The following is a 23719-nucleotide window of genomic DNA, read 5'->3' on the forward strand; positions in this document are numbered from 1 at the left end:
GGATAGAGACATAGGGGGCAGTGGAGTTGGAGAGGCCCTTGTATGTGAGGATGAGGAGTATGTAGGTTTGGCAAAGAGGGGAAGATAAGTGTTGCTGCAGTATTGAGTATAGATTGAAGAGGAGCAAGATGGGAGTGGGGGAGATCAGTAAGGAGAATATCATTATGAAATGATAGACTGTGATGCCCTGGAAACCACAAACTTTGCTACTTTAACTGAGCACAAAGTAGATGCTTTCTCACTGATAGACAACCAAGGGACCTAAACTGCACTGAATTAGCAGGCTGCTACCAGACTTAATCATTGGGTATTATTCAGAGGCATTAAACGGGGCATTTTCTTTTTTACCAACTTTATTCACCTTAATTAAAAACAATTAATTGAATTCACTATTCGGCAGCACCACTGTTCTTCTTTAGAAACTTTGGGTTTGGGATCTCAGGTACCCGCACTATGGTCACAACACCCCTTCCCCCAACCCCCCCTCTCCCCATAAGTATATCTATCAGAGATTGTCAAACAATTTTACCTTACTGCAATATGTGTAACAGAGTCTGCAGGGTAACATAAAAATACACACACTCCAGACTTAGAAAGACGTCAGGCAACACTTACAGTACATGAAAGATTTTATTTCAAGAATAAGACAATAAAAATATAGAACTCTATATGAATTTCAATCTACATGGAATAAACAACATTGCTAAATTGTATATGATGTGTTTATTTGTACTAGTTATTCTGCTTCATAGTTAGAGGTTTAAAACTTAAGGACAGGAAACATACAGAAGAAACAATCATACATATTTCACCTTAGAGGTTATAATAAAACATTATCCAGTTCTGTCTTTATCTATAAAGATATTACATGTTCTCACATATAGTCTAGAGCTAACAGATGACACTAGTTTTTAGTTCTTTTCTGAATCGACAGAAACTTGAGTATATTCTGCCATTTTGCCTCAAGGGGCACTTCTGGTGCTGCAGGATAACCTTTATAGGATAACTACACCTTTATCTAAAGTCCTTAGACTTTCACAGTAATGTTTTTTTAATGAAATGCCCTACTTTACTTGTAATTTAGAAGATCACCCAACAGCAATGTGTAGATCAATGGGCTGTGAAACCATAAACATTGAATAAATGACACACCCCCAGATTAGAAATGTTTTACTGGCCAAAAAAATAACCAGGTAGGAAACAGATACACTTTCCATCAGAGAGTCTATCTTCTAATTGGGTACAGAATTCTAGTAAAATGACCTTTCATTTTTGAACTTTCCTTGGTTTAGTAAATAACATATTACATGAACAATGTTTCTTTTTTTCAATATATGCCTTTAGCTATTAATGAAGGATGGGATTTTATTAATGTCCACTTCTCTTTCAAGCAACTGCAGTCATTACCGGGTCAATGTATTTTGGTACCCAAAGCAACAATGGCAACCTGTACTCACCCTTCTCTGTCCCCACATCTACACATGGAAAATCATAAGGCCACAGTATTAGTGGCGAGCCGGCTGCATTTTATTCTGTGAGTGGTTATGACAATATGTAAATCCGGCAAAGGATGGAAAGGCAGAGAATCTAAATGCAATGCTCCCGCTGCTTCAATCCAATAAGAAAGAAGCCAAATATGTGGATCAGTTCCCCTATGATTTGTTCTACCCAAACAACTTACTCATGTGTCTACACGTCATCCTTGCCCTCATTTTAGTCATAGGTGTAAAGGAGTCAAATTATAATTTCATCCATGCTCTTAAATAGTGGCCCCATGAATGACATCATCAGGTGAAGTTACAGATCAGAAATTGTACATGCATTTTTATTAAAGGCTGATGTAAACACTTACACGTTTACGCTGCATAACATAACACTTTAAAAGGGCCAATTCTATTTGTACAAATACTGCCATCCATCTTACCCAGTACTTAGTCCTAATCACTATTAATTGTAAAAGTATTGTAAATAAAAACCAGAATAATATCTGCTAGAATGTGCATGGAATACATTAGGAGTGCAAGCTGCACAATAAGAAGTTTGGAGCCATTATATCTGTCACAGCTGCTAACTCTCCTTCTTTACATTACTTTATGTAAAACAGATGACTTCAACTCCTGCAAACCTGTCCCTTATAGCACCAGTCTTTTAGAAAAATCTAAGTGATTCATCTACTGCCACAGCCATGCTATAAACACACTCACAGGACTTAGGGAAAAAGAAATCTTTAAGTTTATTAAATCCACTATTTCAATTGCACAATGACCTTTGTCAGGATGACTAGGATGAAAGTCACAATGTGGTTCTGAAGAGCTGGATTTAATAAAGATCAGTCGTCTTCTTTTGCAAAACCCTAGTATTATATTCACTTTCATTACTATATATTAAAGGCACACAAATTTATATAGTAAAGAAAATAAACTAGTCCACAGCTCCGGCTCCTTTCTATTGGTCCATGAGCTAACACCCCCTCTGCTGTGCGTGCACTTTTGGGGAGGGAGAGTAAAAGCCCAACACTGCACTGGGACTAAAGTTTTTCTCTGCAGCTTTGTATATTTCTTTTATCTAGATGTCTTATATGCATTTTTGAAATGTTTCTTGTAGAATTTATCACCACTAACAGAGCTAGGAGATTGTCAACTGATTCTCAATTTTTTTTTACTAACTTTCAGATGTGTATGCTAAACTACATATTTTTCTCTAGAGAGCTGTGTCTTCCGATTCATTTCTTGGTACAAAGAGCTTATCAGCGATTATTCGTCCATCGTATTTTGGCAAGTTTCCTCCAAAATCTGCTGGCAGGATGTCAGCATCGATTTCCTTGTAGAAACTCTCCAGGTCCTCTCCATGTACAAAAACCTACATAGATTAGAATATTTTGTATATTTATTGTTATAGAACAGAACTGACTCTCATGCCAAGTAATGAGTGACAGAATCAGTCTCCAATTTCACCATTCCAATTTGGGACAGTTGGCCAATATTGTTGCTGATATCGAGGTGTACCTGGCCAGTCTTCAGCTCAAATTAATCCATTGATCCCTCTCTAAGCAGAGGAAGATGTAAATCCCTTTTTTTAATTATTTTTTTACACTCAAGTTGTCTCTCATTGATGGACTGGAATGTTGCAAGAATTTGTATTTCAGATACATGCAAACTGACAAACAGAATCATTAAATGCAAATTGAATCTCTTGTATATAGCACAACACATGCAAAATCTTAAGATATGTGCCACTCAGAATACACTGTAAAATACAAAGTATCATGATGATCTGTTTAAAGCAGCAATAGACAACTGGCGACCACAAAATGATGTAACCACGTCCTAACTGTAAGTGGCTTATGCTTGCCCCTCCCCCCATCCCTCCCCTCCCTTCCCCCTCCCCCCCATCCCTTCCCCCATCCCTCCCCCAGTCTGGACCTCTAAGCGTAAAATAAGTGTAGGATGCAGCTAAGTCTGCATATGGGCATAAGCAAATGCATTTTTTGTACATATGCGCCGGTATATAAATGTGTATTTTACGCAAATGAGCCCCACTGTGTCTAAGTCTATAATGTCCCCATTGCATACAACGCTATCCAACTGTATCACAATAAGGCAAGGTACACATATCTGGAAGTATCTGCCCTGAGAAAACAGAGTGATTGTGTTCGAATGAGACTCACCCTTTCAAGGAGTTTGCTCTTCAGGAAAGGTTTGACAACATTGTAGGTTGTGGTAAAGTACCAGGGTTGATTTATGAAGTGAACAGCTTTAAATCTTGCCGGAAATGAGTCCTGTTAGCAAAAGATATTAATAGTTATCTAAAAACCAAAATGTCCTTAGTCAACTTGCCCAGCCAAGTGGACATTCATCCAGACAAAGAAATACATTTTCTTTGGATCCTCCAATAACATTGGCTCTAAGAAAATGCTGGAGTGTAATTCATCTACCATGACAAAGCTTTGTAAGGAATGAAATGGTCATTGTTATGTGCAAGACTCAGACAGGCTGATGGGTGTTTATGATTCATAAGATAACACCATGCATACATTTACATTAGATAACTATACGTGTTCACTTTTGGGTGAATAAATGCATTGGTTGAAGTGCTCCAAGAATTTTGCTTTCGCACAAATGTGCAACTGTTAGATGCAAAGTTCAACCCATAATAAGCATAGGGATTAGGTTGGGTTTCATGTACCTCTGATCAGCCCAAAATTATTTTGGGGGAAGGAAAAGACTGGACACCTACCTGCAAAATGGGGTAAGTCTCCCAAAATGTGCCTAATTCTCCCCTGCCGGTTCATGTGCTGTGTTGAAATTACCTGTAGCATGTCCACCATTTTTTTAAGCTCATAAGGTTTAATGCCAGAAGCCTGTTGCATTGTGAATCCTTTGAAGTTCTCTATAATGCAGAAGCCATTTATCTGGGTCTCCTCATTTTCCAACAGGTTCTCCAAAATAATGCAGTATGCACGGAGGATCTGAAATAGACCCAAATACAGGCTGTGAAGTAGCCATTGTAAATATCCATAGGATGTGTCAAATATACCATAAAACAGCAGCAATACCAACAGCACCACCAGGAAGTTTCACATATATACGGTCTGATTCACCAGGGCACGCATCTGCCGATTTTGAGCATATCGTGCGCAAAATTACTCAGAACTGGGACAAACGCCAGTAAATGCCGACCTGTCTGCTCCATCTTTGTATGCAAAAGACACTTACTACAGCTTACAATTTTGGGGAGTGAACGGGGCAGGGAAGGGGCATTTGGCCGTAGTCCATTTACAGTAGGGGCCTACACTTGGGCTTGTGCATGCCAAACGCAAGTGCATGCAGCAACGTCCAAATCAAGCTCTGGGCATAGCAAAGTTACTTGGTTTTCTGCTGTATCTCTTGCTCCAGCTACAATGCTAGACTGAGTCATAATCACTAGTGATGTCAGTCTTGTATGCATGCTATAACATGTGTTTGCAACCAGGAGCAACTGTAAAGATGTATTTTATGTTCAGTAGACATTAACCGCATACTAATAAATGTATTTCATGGGGGAAGGGGGAGAGGGCTATTTTCTTTTTTACTCTTTGATCATTAATGCCTTTATTATTAACTGGTGGTATTAATTTTAGATATGTATATTCTTTTCTGTGCGTTCTTTTGCAAATTTATAATCTACACATGTATTGAACGTTTCCTGCAGTGTCAGTGTAGTAGAGCACAGCAGACCTTCAACAGCGCACGTATCTTGAGATCCGTGCAATGATGAATTCAAGTGTGCGCAAAACCAAAATACTTGCGTTTTAAACCAAACACAGGTTTCGCTCTGTATGCGGGCCTTAATGAATCAGTCCCTTAATTCCTAATCTTTTAAAGCATGAACATTTTACATGCATGCTTGATTCTTTATATGTATTTCATTATTAATATTGTATATTTAATTGGTATTTTTAAAAATATTGTTTACTTGTAATGAGAACTTACAATACACAGTAACACAAACCTCATCAAATGTGATCTCCTCGTAGTCCCAGTTCTCAATATTAAACAGGAGGATAACTCTGCCGTTCTTGTCTCTACTGGTTAGAATTCCGGGATAACCAGCTTCTATGGTGTTTCGCACAGCCTCCGGTGTCAGGTTTTCAAACAGTTCCGGGTATTGCTGTCGGAAATTTACATAGCCTGTTGGAAACATTGCGGATAAATTAATGAATATATTCTTTAGATAGAAAAGTGGTAAAGTTGTTCCTTTAAAGGGAAAATAATGTTGAGAATGGCAAGTTAATATAGGCATTAGTTGTACACAAGATATAAGTGTTTTTAGCACCAGGCTAATGGCTCTGAAAATTAGTCTTGGCACCAGATAGAATTCTAAACATTAGTCTTGGCACCAACTAGAGCTCTGAACATTAGTCTTGGCACCCGCTAAAGCTCTAAACATTAGCCTTGGCACCCGCTAAAGCTCTAAACATTAGCCTTGGCACCCGCTAAAGCTCTAAACATTAGCCTTGGCACCCACTAAAGTTCTAAACATTAGCCTTGGCACCAACTAGAGCTCTAAACATTAGCCTTGGCACCCGCTAAAGTTCTAAACATTAGCCTTGGCACCCGCTAAAGCTCTAAACATAAGTCTTGGCACCCGCTAAAGTTCTAAACATTAGCCTTGGCACCCGCTAAAGCTCTAAACATAAGTCTTGGCATCAGATAGAGCTCTGAACATTAGCCTTGGCATCTGCTAAAGCTCTAAACATTAGTCTTGGCCAGGGCCGGATTAACCATAGGGCTAACTGGGCTACAGCCCAGGGCCCTTCGGGCATCCAGGGGGCCCTTGAAAGTGCTGAGCAGCAGTATTGATTCGATCGGGGGCGCCCCCGGCGCGATCAATGCTGCTGAGCACTTTCACTGCGGTCCTTTCCCGACGCGCTGTAGTCTCCTTACTGAGGAGATCTTGTGAGTCTCACTCTCACGAGATTTCCTCAGTAAAGAGCGTACAGCGCGCCGGGGAAGGACTGCAATGCCAGAAGGAGAAGGAGGTAAGTGCCTTGGAGACGGGGCGACTCGGCTCACCAGGGAGGGTGGCTCGGATCATGGAGGGGGGCCCTCACGGGGGAATGGAGGCCCCCTTAGCCCAGGGGCCTCCATTTCCTTAATCCGGCCCTGGTCTTGGCACCACATAGAGCTCTGGACATTAATATGAAGATACATATCTGGTTCCAGAGCTAGTCTATGCAGTCGGCTCCAGTTCAGTGGGCATATAGCAATGAGTGATATAAGCAGTTGTAATAAGTGTCAGGAGCTGATGCGGGTTTTATTTTAAAGCAGCAAAGCTATATACAGAGGTAAGCACAATGTGCTGGGCCACTGGGCTGTGCAATACAGCTGTCAAGGAGGCATATAAAACTTTACCGACCTCTGGCATTCAGCCCGTGTGATGCCCATCTTGGCCCTATTTGATCTAATACCATCCCTACAAATCCATGTTATACCTATTTCCAAAACTAGTTTTACTAGTGTAGATAATTTCTTGAAGGAACAGTAGACTGACCTGCCTGCAATATTTCCTGTGAGTCTTAATAAGTGTGGGGGAGGGATAGTAATAACTAGGAACAGAGGAAATGATTTCTGAAAGAGGAAATCCTTGTGAAGTCAGTCGCTGGATGGTAAATGCCTCCTTATTGCTGTGTGTTTGGTTTGTAAGAGAAACTTTCATTTGCCTGGTCTCAGAAGGGGAGAACATGCACCTCCCACATGCACGCTTATTGCAGTCTGTGTAGGGTTGCTGTGTCCTGCTACTGCCACTTATATAGTGAGGTCTTTATATTCAATCCTCTCAGCTAGCTGTGGTTCTGTTTTATTATGTCTAGGTCATAAGTTCTGCACATAATAATGGCTCCTTTGGGCATCCAACGTTAAGACCTAGTTTTTGCAAATGTAAAACTTTTGAAAGAGAGTAATTCAGAAAATCGTTATTTTAATTGGACTGTGAAACATTTAAAACACTTTGATGATGTTTAATTTTGAAGAGAAATTTAGTTTTGGGGAATGATTTTTCATAGGCAGCCTTTCTGTTCCAAAGTTGCACTTGTCTATGGAATAAATAGGTAACAACATGAAGTTTGTTTTATTTCATGTACAATGTAAAAGAAGTAGACTTCATAGAGAAATGCAGAGTGTTGGGCTTAATAAAACCATGGTATGTAAAAATCAGATGTAAAGGAAACAGATGCTTGCTTTTACTTTTATTAACATGGAGGACTTCCAGGATAGAATGTCTGCATAACTAAATTAATAAAATATTCCTCTGTATTCCAAGATGCAATAAAAAGATTCAATGCTAACCATTAGCTTGAAATGTAATATATGACACACTGAATTTTAAGCTAACAATTAGCACTGAATTTAACAATCTTGGCTATTTTAGGATATATGTCAGGAAATTAGGATAAATGTCAGGAATGCAGTGTCAGCAATAAATGGCACTTCAAATAAAAGCCCTTGCTTTTGTTCAGCCTAACTAGATATAAGGGACGTTGCAGTGAAATTTCGCACAAAAAAAGTTTTGTGGAGGGACAGGCCATTTGGTGCAAGTTCCAGAAAAGCAATTTTTGAATTCCTCTTCTGTTTTGCCATTTATCAAAATGTCATACACACTATTTGAAAACTGTAGTCTATGAATAAAGCTGGGATGGCACAGACAATTCAGCTGTGTGTGAGGTTGGAGTAGGATTGGAAGCAATTATGGCCAAATTTCCAGGCGAAATGTATGAAATTTTGTGTCGAAATGATTAATATTTTGTGGTGTAGTTTGGAAAATTTTGTTTGTCTCTAGCACCTAATCCTCCATGTGCAACTAACTGTATTGTACTGCTTAACTGGCAGAAAAGTACAGTAATGTGGAGACACACAGAACAATAATGGAAGAGATATTCCTCAGCAGGGGCTCTCAAGAGTTATTGGGTATATGACAATCAGAAGATCCCCAGCAGCAGATTCTGGGACTAGACTTGGGGTTCAGACCCTCAGGTGGCTCATGTCTGATTGAACTCATAATGTGCATCTGAGCTGTTTGACTAACAAATTACATTTATGTTTATATATGGCTGTGTATAATGTCTGAAGACCTTACAGTATATAGCGTACTATAAGGTAAACAAATTAGGAATAAAATAGAACTAATGCTCATGGTTCAAAGAGCTTACAGTATAATTGGATAGGGGAAGAAATTCACAGGCAGATGTTGTTGCTCCAGAAGGCAAAATAAAACTCCAGAAATGGAGTTATCAATTTATCTTCACAGAGGGTAAAAACGTAATTCTTTCTGACCCGATAAACACCAATTGGATTAATTCTCACCCTAATATTGTCATTGAATTTTATTCAGAGATACCATTTAAAAAATAAAGCATCCAATCGACATTTAACTCCAGTTAAATTGACATCACCACCTCCCCTAGTAAAGAATTTCATCGTCTGACTATCTTTAAAATAAAGAACTTTTATCTATATCGATTGTGAAACTGTGTAAATTCCAGTTACAGTTGATATCCTCTTGTCACCTATGCAATTCTAAATGTGAAATACTTTTAAGATACAATAAGAAGTGAGTGAGGTCTTTACAGGGGAGGAGAAGGAAGTAGGTGAATGAAGGGGAGCCGTGAGCAAGAGTTAAGTAAAGTTTGAGCAGATATAGATCCTGAAATGTCAGGGAAAGGATCTTAGCTGCTGAGTTTAGGATTAAGGTTAAAGATAGGTGGTAGTTGAACCAAATAACATGGGATTCCACTTGTTTGGGTGTGAAACGTTAAGAACATATGAGGAGATACATGCAGATACACAGTACTGTCTTGTACATAGATAACCCTTTCTCCATTTACTTTATCTTTTTTGTAAGAAAAAAAAGGTAAAAAGTTTTCATGGTTGAAATATACTTCACCATCAAGCGTTACTCAGAATACTTCACTTTTGTACTACACCAAAAATAATTTGTTTGCATCCTGTAATATATGAGGAGCACTGACCAATCAGTGTTGTCAACACATGACAAGCTTGTCCATGTGTGCAGAGCACTAACCAATCAGTGTTGTCAATACATGACAAGCTTGTCCATGTGTGAAGAGCACTAACCAATGAGTGTTGTCAATACATGACAAGCTTGTCCATGTGTGAAGAGCACTAACCAATCAGTGTTGTCAATACATGACAAGCTTGTCCATGTGTGAAGAGCACTAACCAATCAGTGTTGTCAATACACGACAAGCTTGTCCATGTGTGAAGATTACTGACCAATTAGCACTCTGGACACATTATAAGCTGTAATATGCCAAAAAAATAGAGAGCGTATTTTCTGAATGCAGCAGTTTCATATTTCTTCAGCTATTGGTGGTAGTAGAATCAGCTGTTACACAGCTACAAGGAAGGTCAGTCACCCCAAATGGCAGGGCTTCAGCCACTTCACCCTGGCTTTTCTGATATCTATTGGAGGGAGTAGGGATGGGGGTTAATAGTAAAATACCTCTATGGGTGGACCTCTTTAATGAAGTGTTGTCTCTATATTATATGAAATATGCCAGAATAATGAAAAAAACTGCACATTAATATAAAGGATTCAAAATTAATGTAAAACATTCCCAAAAATATATATGAAGTCCCCTAAATTAAGACTAAGTCCTAAGAAAATTTTCAGAATTAACACCCCCATCCCCAATTATTACTGTAAAATCATTACGAAAATGAAAAAAAAGTTACTTATTATTAACCTTTATTTATAGGGTGCCACATGAGATCCCAATTACTTTGCAGTACACCCAGAAATCTGCTTCTCTTTTGTAGTGCAACATAAAGGCAGAAAATGCTTCCCATTAAAAGTATAGCATGAGATCCGTAAACAGCTAGCTCTGAGCTAGTTTAGTTCATCATTGACACCGAACCCCTCCTCACAGCAAGAAACACCTCCAAACACCTTTATTTCACTTTAATAAGTAAACGCCACCCTTTTGCTCCATAAACCTTTGCCCTTTGTCTAAAATTGAAGCACATTTGCACAAAATGAGGCACATGGCAGCACCAAAGGTGATTTTGCACTTTGGAAATGACCTCCAGCACTATGAAGCTCAATAAATGTAAATAAACATCAGACAATAGTCCAAGAACATTCTGATAGGGCAGCACAGTGGCTCAGTGGTTAGCACTTCTGCCCTACAGCACTGGAGTCACGAGTTCAATTCCCGACCATGGCCTTATCTGTGTGGAGTTTGTATGTTCTCCCTGTGTTTGCGTGGGTTTCCACCGGGTGCTCCGGTTTCCTACCGCACTCCAAATGTTAAGGAATTTAGACTGTAAGCTCCTATGGGGCAGGGACTGATGTGAATGAGTTCTCTGTACAGCGCTGCGGAATCAGTGGCGCTATATAAATAAATGGTGATGATGATGATAGGTAAATGTTAGTGTGTCTTTGTTTGGAAGAGAATATAGGGTTCTATTTAACAAGGTTGTGAAATATGGAATATTTTGTATTGCTTTTTATATTGGCGCTATATAAATGAATCCTAGTAATACTAATACTAACAAAATATCCAATATACATTAAAATATGCCGGTTATATCTCCCACATTAAAGCCAGCTTAAAGTAAAGTGTTATGCAGTGACAGCTGTAAATTGTCACCCGATCCCTATTGCACAATTAAGGGATCGGTAAAGAGATCTCATTAATAGTTTATTGCGTTTACAAACTGGTCTGCAGTATGTCACCCACATGCCAATCCAGGCTGCGAATGGATGAGACAGAGCACTGTAGGTGGCCAGAGATGGGTAATTGAGACGCAGGGTCATGGGCAGGCAGAGATCAGGTCACTTGTGAAATCCCAGAAGTAGAAGTTATATCAGTGACTGGCAAATCAATAACAGATCCTTAAGCTGGGTACACACTACACGGTTTTCGTCCAATAATCGGCTCAAACAGCCAACATACGACTGCTCGTTCAAAAGTCGGGTCAGTGTGTGCAGTGACACGATGGTCGAAAGTCTGCCCAAATGGAGGATTATTGCCTCATTTGGTTGGTCGTACCGTTTAATATTTTCGTTCCAATCTCGTTTTCCGCTGTGCAGTGTGTATAAACTTCCAACCGATCCACAACAGTGAGTACGAAATTACAGTCATTGCTCACGACAACATGGCTGTAAAAAGTCGCTAAAGGGACGTCCGCTCTTCCCTTTATCGTTCTAAACAAGGCTAGTGTGTATGCAGTCCATGGACCGAGCGATCGGAACATCAATCGCATGTAAAATCGCTCGGCATAAAAAGTTGGTCGAAATTTCTGTAGTGTGTACCCAGCTTTACACCGCACATCATGACTAAGTAAGACAAAGTGATCAGGAAAATGTCAGTCATGGGAAATGATTAAGTACTCCCAGCCAATAGATTAAATAGATTTCTATTTTCTACAAATAAATCTTATGCCCATCAACACCATATATCATCACAGTTATAAAACACTCGCAACAGTCCCATTTTTTTGGCAGGGTAGTCACACATTTCAGAGGTCAAAGGGGTTCACTCTGTGATGATTATTTTAAGGGCATGTATATCTCAAATTTGTCATTTGAAAATTTGTTTGCCCTCCTACCAATTAATAGAACAATTCTGGTTCATGTGCTAGGTAACATGGGATAAAACCAGGGCTGGATTAAGGGAAGGAAGGCCCCCGGGCTAAGGGTACTGTGAGGGCCACCGTTTCCCCCCCAGCCATGAGGCCTTCCTTCCCCATAGTCTCACTCTCACGAGATCTCCTCAGTAAGGAGCTTACTGTGCGCCGCTTAAGCCCTACAGTGACAGCAGGCAGCTAACAGCATAACATTTGCTGTTAGCTGCCTGCCATTCTCCTTGAACAGGTGACAGACAGAGCCATGGGTGGAGACGCCCCCGACCCAATGAATGCTGGAGGGCCCCCCAGCTGTCCGAGGCCTCTGGGCTGTAGCCCCTTTAGCCCTATTGTTAATCCGGCTCTGGGTAAAACAGTTTTATTTTGTAACTCGTATCTCTACTATTTAGGGGAAAAGCTTTATTGAGCTATGTCATTCCACCAATTCTGCAAACTCAGCATTGCAGCCAGAAGAATTTGGCCTGTTGGATGGAGACACAGTTAAGATATGTAGCAAATACTGCTGGTGTATGGATTTGTGGAATCACGGCCCTGGTCTTGCAGATCCATGCTTCAATTTGTATTGCAGGTAATCATGTTATCATGGCCCCATGCGTTTCGTAAAATGATTGGCAGGATTTTACTCTTCCAGGAGTCTGGGAGAACGTCTCAAAATTTAGGAGTCCAAATTAATGTGGCAATCCAACATGAAAAGTTTCCCCACCCCTGCTCTACTCTAATGGTTATTGTTGTAAGTAGATACAATTTGGATACATCGTCATCTGTTCTGAACCTCTCACAATATGAGCCAAGCACAGTGGAAAAGAGTGTTTTATCCAGAGGACTTACATTCTGTCCCACAACACGGCTCATTTTTGCAGTGATCTGGAAGAATTCTTCCGAAGATGGCAGGTAAAGGAATTCTTTTATGACAAAACAGATATCACATTACAAACTGATATGCAACAAGAAAATGCTAGAAAGAAAAAGAGGACAAACTGGACCCCACAGCTGGGACACAACCAAACTATGGATCCCTATATAGACTGTTTCAGAAAAAAAGTAAATCTGAGATTTTGGACAAACACCACAAAGTGACAGACAATCTCAATGTGAGGAGAGGAATGAAATTTGGAAGGATATCTCAGTAGGCAACTAAACAAGTTGGAGCACAGAGGCATAAACCAGTCACAGACAATGCAAAAGCATTCATGTATTTGTAGAACCCAGGACTGGAAGCTTTGCCGTGTATTGCTTTAGTAATGACCCACTTTGTCTTATGTCATCACATACAGGTTTGCCTTGAAATTAGAGATGAGCGGGCTCGGTTCTCCAAGAACCGAACCCGCCCGAACTCCCGGTATCCGCGTACCGAGCCGAGCAGTCTCTGTACTCTGGCGCCAATTCGGATTCGAAATCGAGGCAAAACGTCATTGCGACGTCGCTGGATCTCGGAGCTCGGTTTTGGCGATGTTTCAAATCCATAAATAGCCGCCTCCACCACAGCAATCCAGCGCCATTTGACAGAGGGAGAGAGAAGGGTTAGGTCGCAGGCAGCATTAGAGCAGGGAGAGAGCAATTCTTCTAGCACTTGTTATAGCAGAAAGAGAGGAGGATAGAGGAGGCATTTTTGCAAACAACTGTTTGGGGTGTCATATTCCCTCCTTCAGAAACTATTTTCTGCCTGCAGAAATAAAAATAAACCAGCAGTATAAAGTTTGGAATTTGCACTACAAGTGCTTGGGGTGTGACTATTACCCAGGTCCAATAAATCTATTTTCTGGTGCTGAAATTATTAGATACCAGCAGTATATATTTCTGAATTTGCACTTCAAGTCTTTGGGGTGTCAGATATCCCCCACTTATAAAAAAAAAAGCCATTTTCTGTAGTTGAAAATACTATGGACCAGCAGTATATATTTCATATTTTGCACTACAAGTGTATTGGGGTCTCCCATATTCCCCTGTGTGAACAAACAATTTTTCTGGTGCTGAAAGTATTATCTAGCAGCACTATATATTCAATATTTTGCACTACAAGTGTTTGGGGGTGTACCATATTCCCCTGTGTGAACAAACAATTTTTCTGGTGCTGAAAGTATTATCTAGCAGCACTATATATTTCTGAATTTGTGCTTTGGGTCTCATTAAAATGGATTCACAGCAGTCCACATATGAGCAGGATCAGCAAGCAGGTGCTGGCACCAGTCCTGATGGTAGTGTTGCCTGTACGTCATCTGGTAAAGCATATGTAAAAGTACATAGTCTTTTTAAGTCAGGGAAAAAACCTACACACATAAAAAAATTTACCGTGTTGAAGAGAAAAAGAGGTGTAACTGATGAAAAGTTAACTGGCAAAAAAAAATTGCCAACATGCCATTCTACACACGCAGTGGCAAAGAAAGAATGAGGCCTTCGCCTTTCTCTATTAGTGCGAGATCTAAAAATGTTACTGAGCCTTCTTCTTGTAAGGTCACTCGTGACCAAGCAAGACCAAGTAATTCGGAGTCCAAAAGTGGTGCACAATTACTCTTACGTGTGAAAGCCGAGCTGCAAGGAAACAGTAAGGCATTAGAGGAAAATGTATGCTCAGAATCAGAAATGACACTGTCATGAACACGATCCCAGCTGCCGTGACTTTGGGGTGTTCGCTGTATGAGGTCACACACGATTTCAACCCGCAGTCTCTCTACCTATCACAAAGGTTATAGACCTACGGAATCGCCCCAAACACAGCGCTCTCACACCCCAAGACACTTCAGGTTCTGCCACCTATTGGAAACGGGCAATAGGACCCCAATATACTGTTCCACACTGGCACGCAGGTTTCTAGCTATCCACAAACTAGCAATACCCACACCAGCACGCACAGGGTTAACTCTTCACACCTCCAGACTGTTACACAAATGTACATACAAGCACACACAGCTTGTTAATCAAATGTATCAACAAATCACACAATGGCATTCCAAGGGTTAACCTGGTCGAGCAATCTCTTCTTCTAATAGGCTAATGGATTTGTTAGAGTACCAAGGACGCAACTTATTAAATTATAGATTTAATATACAAAAATACAGGGCATTCAGATATAAAGAAAAATAATGAATAAACAATTAATAGACTGACATAACAAGCAAAAACAGTTTTAAATAAAAAGGGATAACAGTACAGAGCATAACTCATTTATAATCTGTATGCCTGGGGCAGGCAGAGATGATGTACAGTCCTTCAATTAGATGGATTCCCCAAGAAGCTAACAGTTAGTCCCTTCAAAACACAGGTTTTTAAGCAAACTGAAATGGGACGGCATTCACAAGGTCAGTGTGAATGCTAATGTGGGGATGGAAATGTCCCTTGGGTGTCACCTAAGGCTTGTTCAAAACTATTCCTAAATTTTGACCTGTCTTAGCTTATCTCAGATATCTCCAATAGACATAACTTTCCCTTCAATAAACCGGTCATAACTTCTCGCACATTTAAATACCAAATATGATGGGATTACAACAATATCCCCTCCCTTCCTGAAATACTATGGCTGTTCCCTTTATAGTTGGTATCTATGTTTTAAAACCCTGGTGTGGTTTTTGCCCCTCAGTACGGAGTGGCAAAGGGATTTTCAAAAATATGAAAAATGAAGGCATTTCCTTTCAAGTTCAAATTTCTATATACCTGCATAAAGACCATGCAGATTTTATACAAGAGTCTCCAAGATTCTCACCTAGGCATATGGCTCTCCAATTTACACCTAGTGGTTAGTTTGTGTTTACAACCCTATTGAAAGGAAGTCAATTAGCAAGTGAAATACATGATCAAAATCAATGGATGTCTGTGATCTGCATATCTTAAGCTGGTCTCTTCACAAAGGGTTGCTTAACCTAATTACCTCCTCCTGGGCTCATTGTTTCATTTAAAAAAACAAACAAACATTTGTTCACACATTTATCTGAGTTGAAGATCAGGTTCATTTGTATGTAGCCATGCAAAGTTTTATTTGGGCTCTAACATTCAATATTCTATTGCATCATATCAGATTTATGCTCTCATCCTGACAGACACCAATCCCTGAGGAGAGTCCATCCACATGTGGTATGTGTAATCATGACCATTTTGATAGTGTACCCAAAAAGAAGGGCCCTTTCAGCATTTCTGATGATGTGTGCCTGAACAGCCCGAGTGTAGCCATTGATACACCAAGTGAAGATGACACTTTGGAATTAGAAGAGGATGAGGGGGAGATTTGGGTAGCCGACGAGGGCGCTGATGAGGATGCGGTTGATTGTGTAAGTCCTGCACCAGTGGCAGCAGTGTGACACCAGTGGCAGCAGTTCTGGCACATGAGGTTCTGGCACCAAATTGCACTTTCCAAACAGAAGCAGGGATGACGCAGGTGGCAGACCACAACAGTTTGATGTCTGGGCTGGTTTGAAAGATTTTAGCAAAAAATGTGTGACCTTGCCCATAACTCCAACCAATCCTACTATTAACATGCAAAGGATGGTGGAGGGCCTAGCAGGGATTAAACTGTATTTTTCCTAATTTGCACTAATAAGGTTTGGGTGTAATATACACCCAAAGACTAGTGCTCAATTGCTAAGAGTCATTGATGAAGAGAAAGACAAGCAGGCTTGTCTGTAGAATTTGCAGGCAAATACTATCTACAGCGTTATATAGGTAACACCCAAAGAGAAGAACTCCATTGCTAATTGTAATTGCTGAAATAGAAATTATAGGCCTGCCTGGCTTGGTCTAAATCTGCACTTACATTTTATTGTACCATAGCTCACTCAGAAACAGGAGAGGTGGCAGGGTTCAGTGCTAATCTTCCTCAAACAATACTAATTCATCCCACCATCATAGAAGTCTGTGTACTATGATGTAATTGTCGATAATGGCCTTCCAAATGTAATTAGTAGTTAATTTTAGGGCAGAGCTGTCACAATTTTTGGCCAATTCTTTTACAGTACAGCAAATATCAAAATTTTGTGCTCACTCATCTGCATCACCACTGGGTGTCTTGGGAAAGCTACTTTTTTTTACAACAAGCCGTTGCCAGAGAAATTGAAGGAGAAGACGTCATTACAAGATGTTGATAGCTCTTGGATCCTGGCGAAGCAAATTAAGTAGTTAATCGACAATTAAAATATAGTTAACACATTTACTTTGTTTAATTTCATCCGTTAAATTTCTGAAGCTCCTTCTCAAAGGAGCTACAGTGTCTGCACTCTCTTCACAGGTGACTACTTTGCTGGACTAAAGTACATTCCCCTCAAATGCTAGTCTTCTTGCAGCTGCTGCATTCTCCTACATGCTGTTGCAGAGACCAGAAAATGACCCTAAAGTTTGCGGGACACAAACAGCATCTCCTGCATGTCATTTCTTAAAAGTTCTGTAACACCAAGTTGCTTGTGTGAGCAAAACAGGAAATATGATGGAATTCCACCCAGCTGTAATGCTTGAACAATATTGGTGTCGTTATCAGAAATGACATATCCTCAGGAGAGTCCAAGCAGGATTAGCCATGTTTCAATGACACCCCTTAGTTTTTGTAACAGATTGTCAGCTGTATGCCTCTTAGTGAAGCCGCTGATACACAGAGTAGCCTACTTCTGAAAAATGTTACGTACTTGGGTACATGCTGCTGCTGTCCCTGCTGGTGAAGGAGAATGACCAACCCAGTGGCCTGTCACAGTCATATAATCTTTAGTTTGCCCAGTTCCGCTTGTCCACATATCTGTGGTTAAGTGTACAGTGGGTAGAATGGCATTCTGTAGCCCAATAATTAAATTTTTAGGAACCTTCCGGTACAGGTAATAGCTTTTCTAGTAAAATGGTATAGTGATGAAATTTTCTAACAGGGACACAAAACCTCAATTAAATGTCTTAATCCAACTGTATTAATAGTGGACATTGGACGCATATCTAATACTAGTATAGTCCCCATGGCGTCTGTGATCCGCTTTGCGACTGGGTGACAGGTTTCATACTTGCTTCCTCTTGCAAAGGATTGTTTAACAGTCAATTGTTGCTTCTGGGGATATTGATGATGAAGGTGTTGGGGGTGTAGATTGCAGGTGCTGGGATCTAGATGAGAGAAGGGAGGTAGATGATGCTGGACTGCTTGTTGTTTTTTAACATAAGTTTCTGATTTTCCCAACAGCTTTCCATGAACTCACTTAAAATGCCGTAACATGGATGAGGATCCTAGATGGTTAAGGTCCCTACCTCTACTGACTGTGGCTTTAAAAACGCTACAAATGGCTAGACAACTGTTGTCAGGATTTGTATAAAAATAATTCCACACATAAGAGGTGGATTTTTGGTCTTATGCCCAGGCATGACAATGGCCTATTTCTTATCACTGGCAAGAACTGCAGCAATCTTTTTTTGAAAGTGTATGAAAATAATATTGTGACCTGTGAGGTCAAAATTGAATGGAAATGACTGGAAATTAGTGTTAGTGAGGTAATAATAATGTAGATACAAAATAATACCTAAATTATGTGATTTTAGCCCAAACAATGTAATTTTGTAAAAAATAGCAAAACAAAACCAAAACCCGAAGGTAATCCAGAAAATCCAAAACCAAACCAAAACCACAACATGGGGGTCAGTGAGCATCTCTACTTGAAATCAAACCAGTGTTTTATTAAACCACAACAAAAATGAACCACTGTTCTATATTTATAGTCATATAGACGCTTAATTAAGCATATTCTAGAACATCGCTAATGAATTTAAAGTATGATCACAAGCTTGGTAATCCTTTCCACTTCCTGAGTCTTAACATATCTGTGCACAATCACATGTTCTAATGCAAGCCCATCATCACTCTCAAAGGAAAATGTCATACTTATAAAATGAATGAACAATAACACTACACAAGTTACACAACAGATATGGACTAGAGTGGTGTGCACAGTGACCTTCCTAGGACACAGAGAAGAAGTATCAGTCACCAATGCAGTTCCAGAGACACATTCTGGAAAGGTGTCAAAGAAAAGTAAGCAAAACTAGAAACAAATAGCGTTGAATGTACTTTATACAAGCATAATAAAATCTCCAAGCATTCGAGCTGCAACACATGTGACACACATAACATAGTCTCTGAATAATACATGTCTGAGCTATGGTTGAAGTGCAATTTGTAGCTCTAACTGTCATGTGGCATACCATCATCTTCAGCTATTTATATAGCTCCACTAATTCTGCAGCGCTGTACAGAGAACTCACATCAGTCCCTGCCCTATTGTAGCTTACAGTCTAAATTTCCTAACATACAGTGAGAGAGAGAGAGAGAGAGAGACTAGGGTCAATTTGATAGCAGCCAATTAACCTACCAGTTTTTGGAGTGTGGGAGGAAATCGAAGTACCCAGAGGAAACCCACGCAACCAAAGGGAGAACATACAAACTCCACACAGATAAGGCCATGGTCGGGAATCAAACTCATGACCCCAGTTATGTGAGGCAGAAGTGCTAACCACTAATATATGGTACGCAACTGAGGCTTTTCAATTTGATAAACTACTCAGGGGAGATAATATAGTTCTGGAGAGTTTTGGCATTTAACTGAGTTAATTATAAAGTTTATCTTTCCAGAAAATATGTTGGTATACTTCTCCTTACATGAATATAAACTAATACAGTATTTAAGTCTGGTGCACTAGCTCCACCTTCTGGTGAAAAAGCAAAATAATCAAAACTTCACAATGATGAACTATTAAATCTTATTTTGCAAAAGTATGTTGTTAAATTGTAATAGCGACATGAGTGTCATAATGTAACATGTTATATTTGGGCCTGGACTGGCAATCTGTTAGAAGGGGGAGTGGTTATGCCACACAAGGCAATGCCACATCACATTAGCATAACTAAGCAAAACATTTTTTTTACTTGTCTTGTGTTCTGAATATGCTAGAACTGCTGTATACTCACGCTCTGAACCTGACTAGACTGTACTATTTAATAGAGGTCTGCTGCAATTTTATTAACTCGCAAACATGATGGAGAAGTAGAGTGTCATGAACTTTGGTTTCAAAGAGCCTACAGCATCTTCAAACTATGCTTTGAATGACATGCATATCAATAAAGATTTAAAGTCACTCATACCCTTTATTTTCTATTTTCGCTTTATATTTATCTTATGTAAGTATTAATGGATTTGTATATAAAATATTCTTGTTACATCATCATCACCATTTATTTATATAGTGCCACTAATTCCACAGAGAACTCACTCACATCAGTCCCTGCCCCATTGGGGCTTACAGTCTAAATTCCCCTAACACACACACACACAGACAGACAGACACACACACACACACACACACACACAGACTAGGGTCAATTTGTTAGTAGCCAATGAACCTACCAGTATGTTTTTGGAGGTGGAAACCAGAGCACCCGGAGGAAACCTACTTTGTTTTTAAGTGTCAGGAATGGCATAGTCCCATTTTGACTTATTGTAGACAATATTTGTAATTCCCAGTCTATATTCGTAGTCAGCACACAAACTTCATGGGGATTGTAGTAGTGTAAGATCAACCTAGACCAGTGATAGATAACTTGATACACATCGGGGGCCACACGGGCAGCCCTCTAACCTTCCTAAGGGCTGTACATTATTCTTAGGGGTATATTCAATTGTTCGCGTTACACGGAAAAGTAACGCAGAGTGCGCACTATTACCGTCATTACGGTAATAGTGCGAGTAATTACCATTATTACGGTACCTTTAACACTGGATTTCAGCTCGCAGCTCAGGGAGCTGTGAGCTGAAATCCAGGTTAGAATTACCGTAATAACGGTAATATTTTTAACGCCGCGGGAAACGCCAACAATTGAATATGCCCCTTAATCTCAGTAATAATTTAACACTTTACATTTATTCAAAAAAAGAGCCATGTATCTGTTAGAACATATCAGCAGACATTTAGTTACAAGCTATAACAAACAAATCTGACCATATAGCAAGAGGGAGCTGGAGCCGCACGTGAAGTCTATGAAGGACGCATGTGGCCCTGTGGCCACCAGTTGCCCATCGCTGACCCAGGGGTGGATCTACGGTTCTGTTTTACAGGGGGCAATTTAGTCCCCGTCCCTTTTTTAACAGCTAAGTATGCCTGCAGCTGCACACTGTGTGCTGATCCGTTGGGCAGAGACAGGCAGGGAGAGTGTGTTGCCCAGCCGCTCTGATTAAATTTAAAACACAATCAGAGCAGCCGGGCAGGACTCTCTGTCTGCCTATCCCTACCGAATGACCTGCACACAGTGTGCAGCCGCAGACAGAAAGCTCTTGCTAAGGTGGGTGATTGCCCCGATCACACCCTCCCTGGATCCGCCAGTGTGCTGACCTAGACTGTACACAGTGGCGGATTCAGGGGGGAAGGGGGCGATTGCCCCCCCCCTAGCAGGGGCTTACTGCCGACAGCTGCACACTGTGCAGGTCCGTTCAGCAGTGACAGTGTGCTGACTGAATGCTCTGATTGTGTTTTAAACACAATCAGAGCAGCGGGGCAGCACACTGTCACTGCTGAACGGACCTGCACATACTGTGCAGCCGCCAGCAGCCTTAGAAGTCGGAAAGGGGGCGGGGCCTAAATCGCCCCCCCTACATCGCCCGGGGTATAGTCATTTCCTAGATCCGCCCCTGACTGTACATATGGATATGCTGCAATATACTGGATCACTTTACCTTTCAGAAGTTCATAAGATCGGTTTACATCATATTTTCGAGCCCTTATGAATCGCAGGAAGAAGCCATTGTCCTTTCCGATCACCTTCTCCGCAATGGCTCTACAGAGGTCGTCTCCAGTGCTGGCTTTATCCTGCACCAGCTCTCGAAGTTCCTTTATAGCGGAGTCTCGCTTCTCATCTGTCTCATTTAATTCATCTTTAGCCTTAAAATGTAAAAGGAAACAAAAATATTACATCTAATAAAATATAATCAACAGGCCACGGATAGTGTCCCTAAAAGTCTGTGTTTGTATTAATGAACTTATTATTAACTATAACATTGTGGATTTTTTTCTACCTTTTCTGTGATATAGCATTGTTCTAAATTGATTGTTGGTGGACAGCGGGAACATACAGGTAGTGGACACAAAAACACAAACACACTTGAAGGGGCATTGGCCAACCACATGTGGTGACTATGACTTGTATGTGCAATTGTAACCATTTACTTGCATGAAGAAGATGAGGGAGCACATAATCCGTTACCTCATACTTACCTACTTTCTTCAGCTCTCTTCCGGGAGCCAGCCAGTGGAGGGGGGCGTGAGGGGGCGGGGCGGCCAAAATCGCGTCATTTCGGCCCCGCCCCCTGTGACGTCATGACGCAAATTGCGTCATTTGACAGCGGGGGCGGGGCTAAACGCCGCGATTCATCGGGAATCGCGGCGTTTGGGATCTAATTCTGCCCACTTCACTAGGAAGTGGGCACTTCCTAGTGAAGTGGGCAGAATTCGGGAGATTGCCACACTCGCCCGGGAGTCCGGGAGACTCTCGCAAAATGCGGGAGTCTCCCGGACATTCCGGGAGAGTTGGCAAGTATGCGTTACCTACCTGCCCCAGAACATAAGTCTTACCAAAGGGAACATATAAAGGTGCATTGTGATACTAGGGGCATTTGCATATATGCTGCTACAAAGGGTTGACAAGTGGCATACACGATAACACAAATGCACGTGGATTATCCGGATTGTGTAACCATGTCTATTCAATACACAGATAACATTTCTATATGCAATTCCAATCATTCTTTATAGGTGGACCTACCTTTACAGAAGAATAGCCGATTTTCAGTGCCAGCGGGAACTGTACCTGCGGCATGTCCGTTCCCACTCTGGACATGCCGCATCTTACCTGTTAGAGTAAGCCACTTCTCACGGCTTGTCCTCCGCTAAGAGCTTTTCTGTCTTGGCCTGTCTTGCTCAGGCTCTCCGACAGAAGTCGCGCCCAGTCTTCTGTGTTGCTAAGCAACCTTGCCGGCGGTTATATGCATGCACAGATCTATTAACTCATTGTTTGAAGTTTCCTGCTGACATCATAAAGATGCATCCACAGGTACTATAAAATGGACTTATCTACATAAAACATTGCATTTCTGATATTCTGTGTATTGACTGGGCTTTTGAACATTTTTGGACCCTGTTTACTGAATCTTGATACTCTGTGTACCGACTTGACGCTGGATTATCGGACTGGTTACTGTTTAAACCTTTGAAACACTGCTTACTTTCTATTGCTGCACCATATGCCTACCTAGCCCGGTATCTCAGCTGTAGTATTATAAAATGTGCAGCTAATAACTTCTCGTTCTGTCCCCATCTTCATTTTCCGGCTTCATCAGGGACCACGCTTCTGGACGTCTTCATCTCTGTACGACTCTGGACCTGTCTTCCTACCCTCCAGGCAGGGCTGCCAAGAGGAATTCAGGGACCCGGTACAACAATTTCATGGGGCCCCCTTATAGTTGGGCAGAAGATTTACTGTTGGTGTGGTCATACTATTGGGCGTGGCTATGCATAATTGGGGCGTGGCTAGCAGGTGAAAAGTGCTAGCCCACCTTCCTACACACAAAAAAAAGCATTGT

At 40.9% G+C, this 23719-nt stretch overlaps 1 protein-coding gene across 1 annotated transcript in view; it reads right to left on the reverse strand.

Moving 5' to 3' along the window:
* Window positions 1-617: 617 nt before the first annotated feature.
* RLBP1 (retinaldehyde binding protein 1) overlaps window positions 618-23719 on the reverse strand; it is a 36643-nt gene continuing 13541 nt past the window's right edge. Inside the window, exons 4-8 of the mRNA XM_075207769.1 lie at window positions 21818-22022; window positions 5491-5669; window positions 4310-4468; window positions 3668-3778; window positions 618-2859 (exon numbers count right to left, since the gene is read on the reverse strand). Of these exons, the coding sequence (XP_075063870.1) occupies window positions 2701-2859; window positions 3668-3778; window positions 4310-4468; window positions 5491-5669; window positions 21818-22022 (813 nt within the window). The 3' untranslated portion in view covers window positions 618-2700. The remainder of the gene's footprint in view (window positions 2860-3667; window positions 3779-4309; window positions 4469-5490; window positions 5670-21817; window positions 22023-23719) is intronic.

The sequence above is a fragment of the Mixophyes fleayi genome, chromosome 4, assembly GCF_038048845.1.
Source record: "Mixophyes fleayi isolate aMixFle1 chromosome 4, aMixFle1.hap1, whole genome shotgun sequence".
Lineage (NCBI taxonomy): Eukaryota > Metazoa > Chordata > Amphibia > Anura > Limnodynastidae > Mixophyes > Mixophyes fleayi.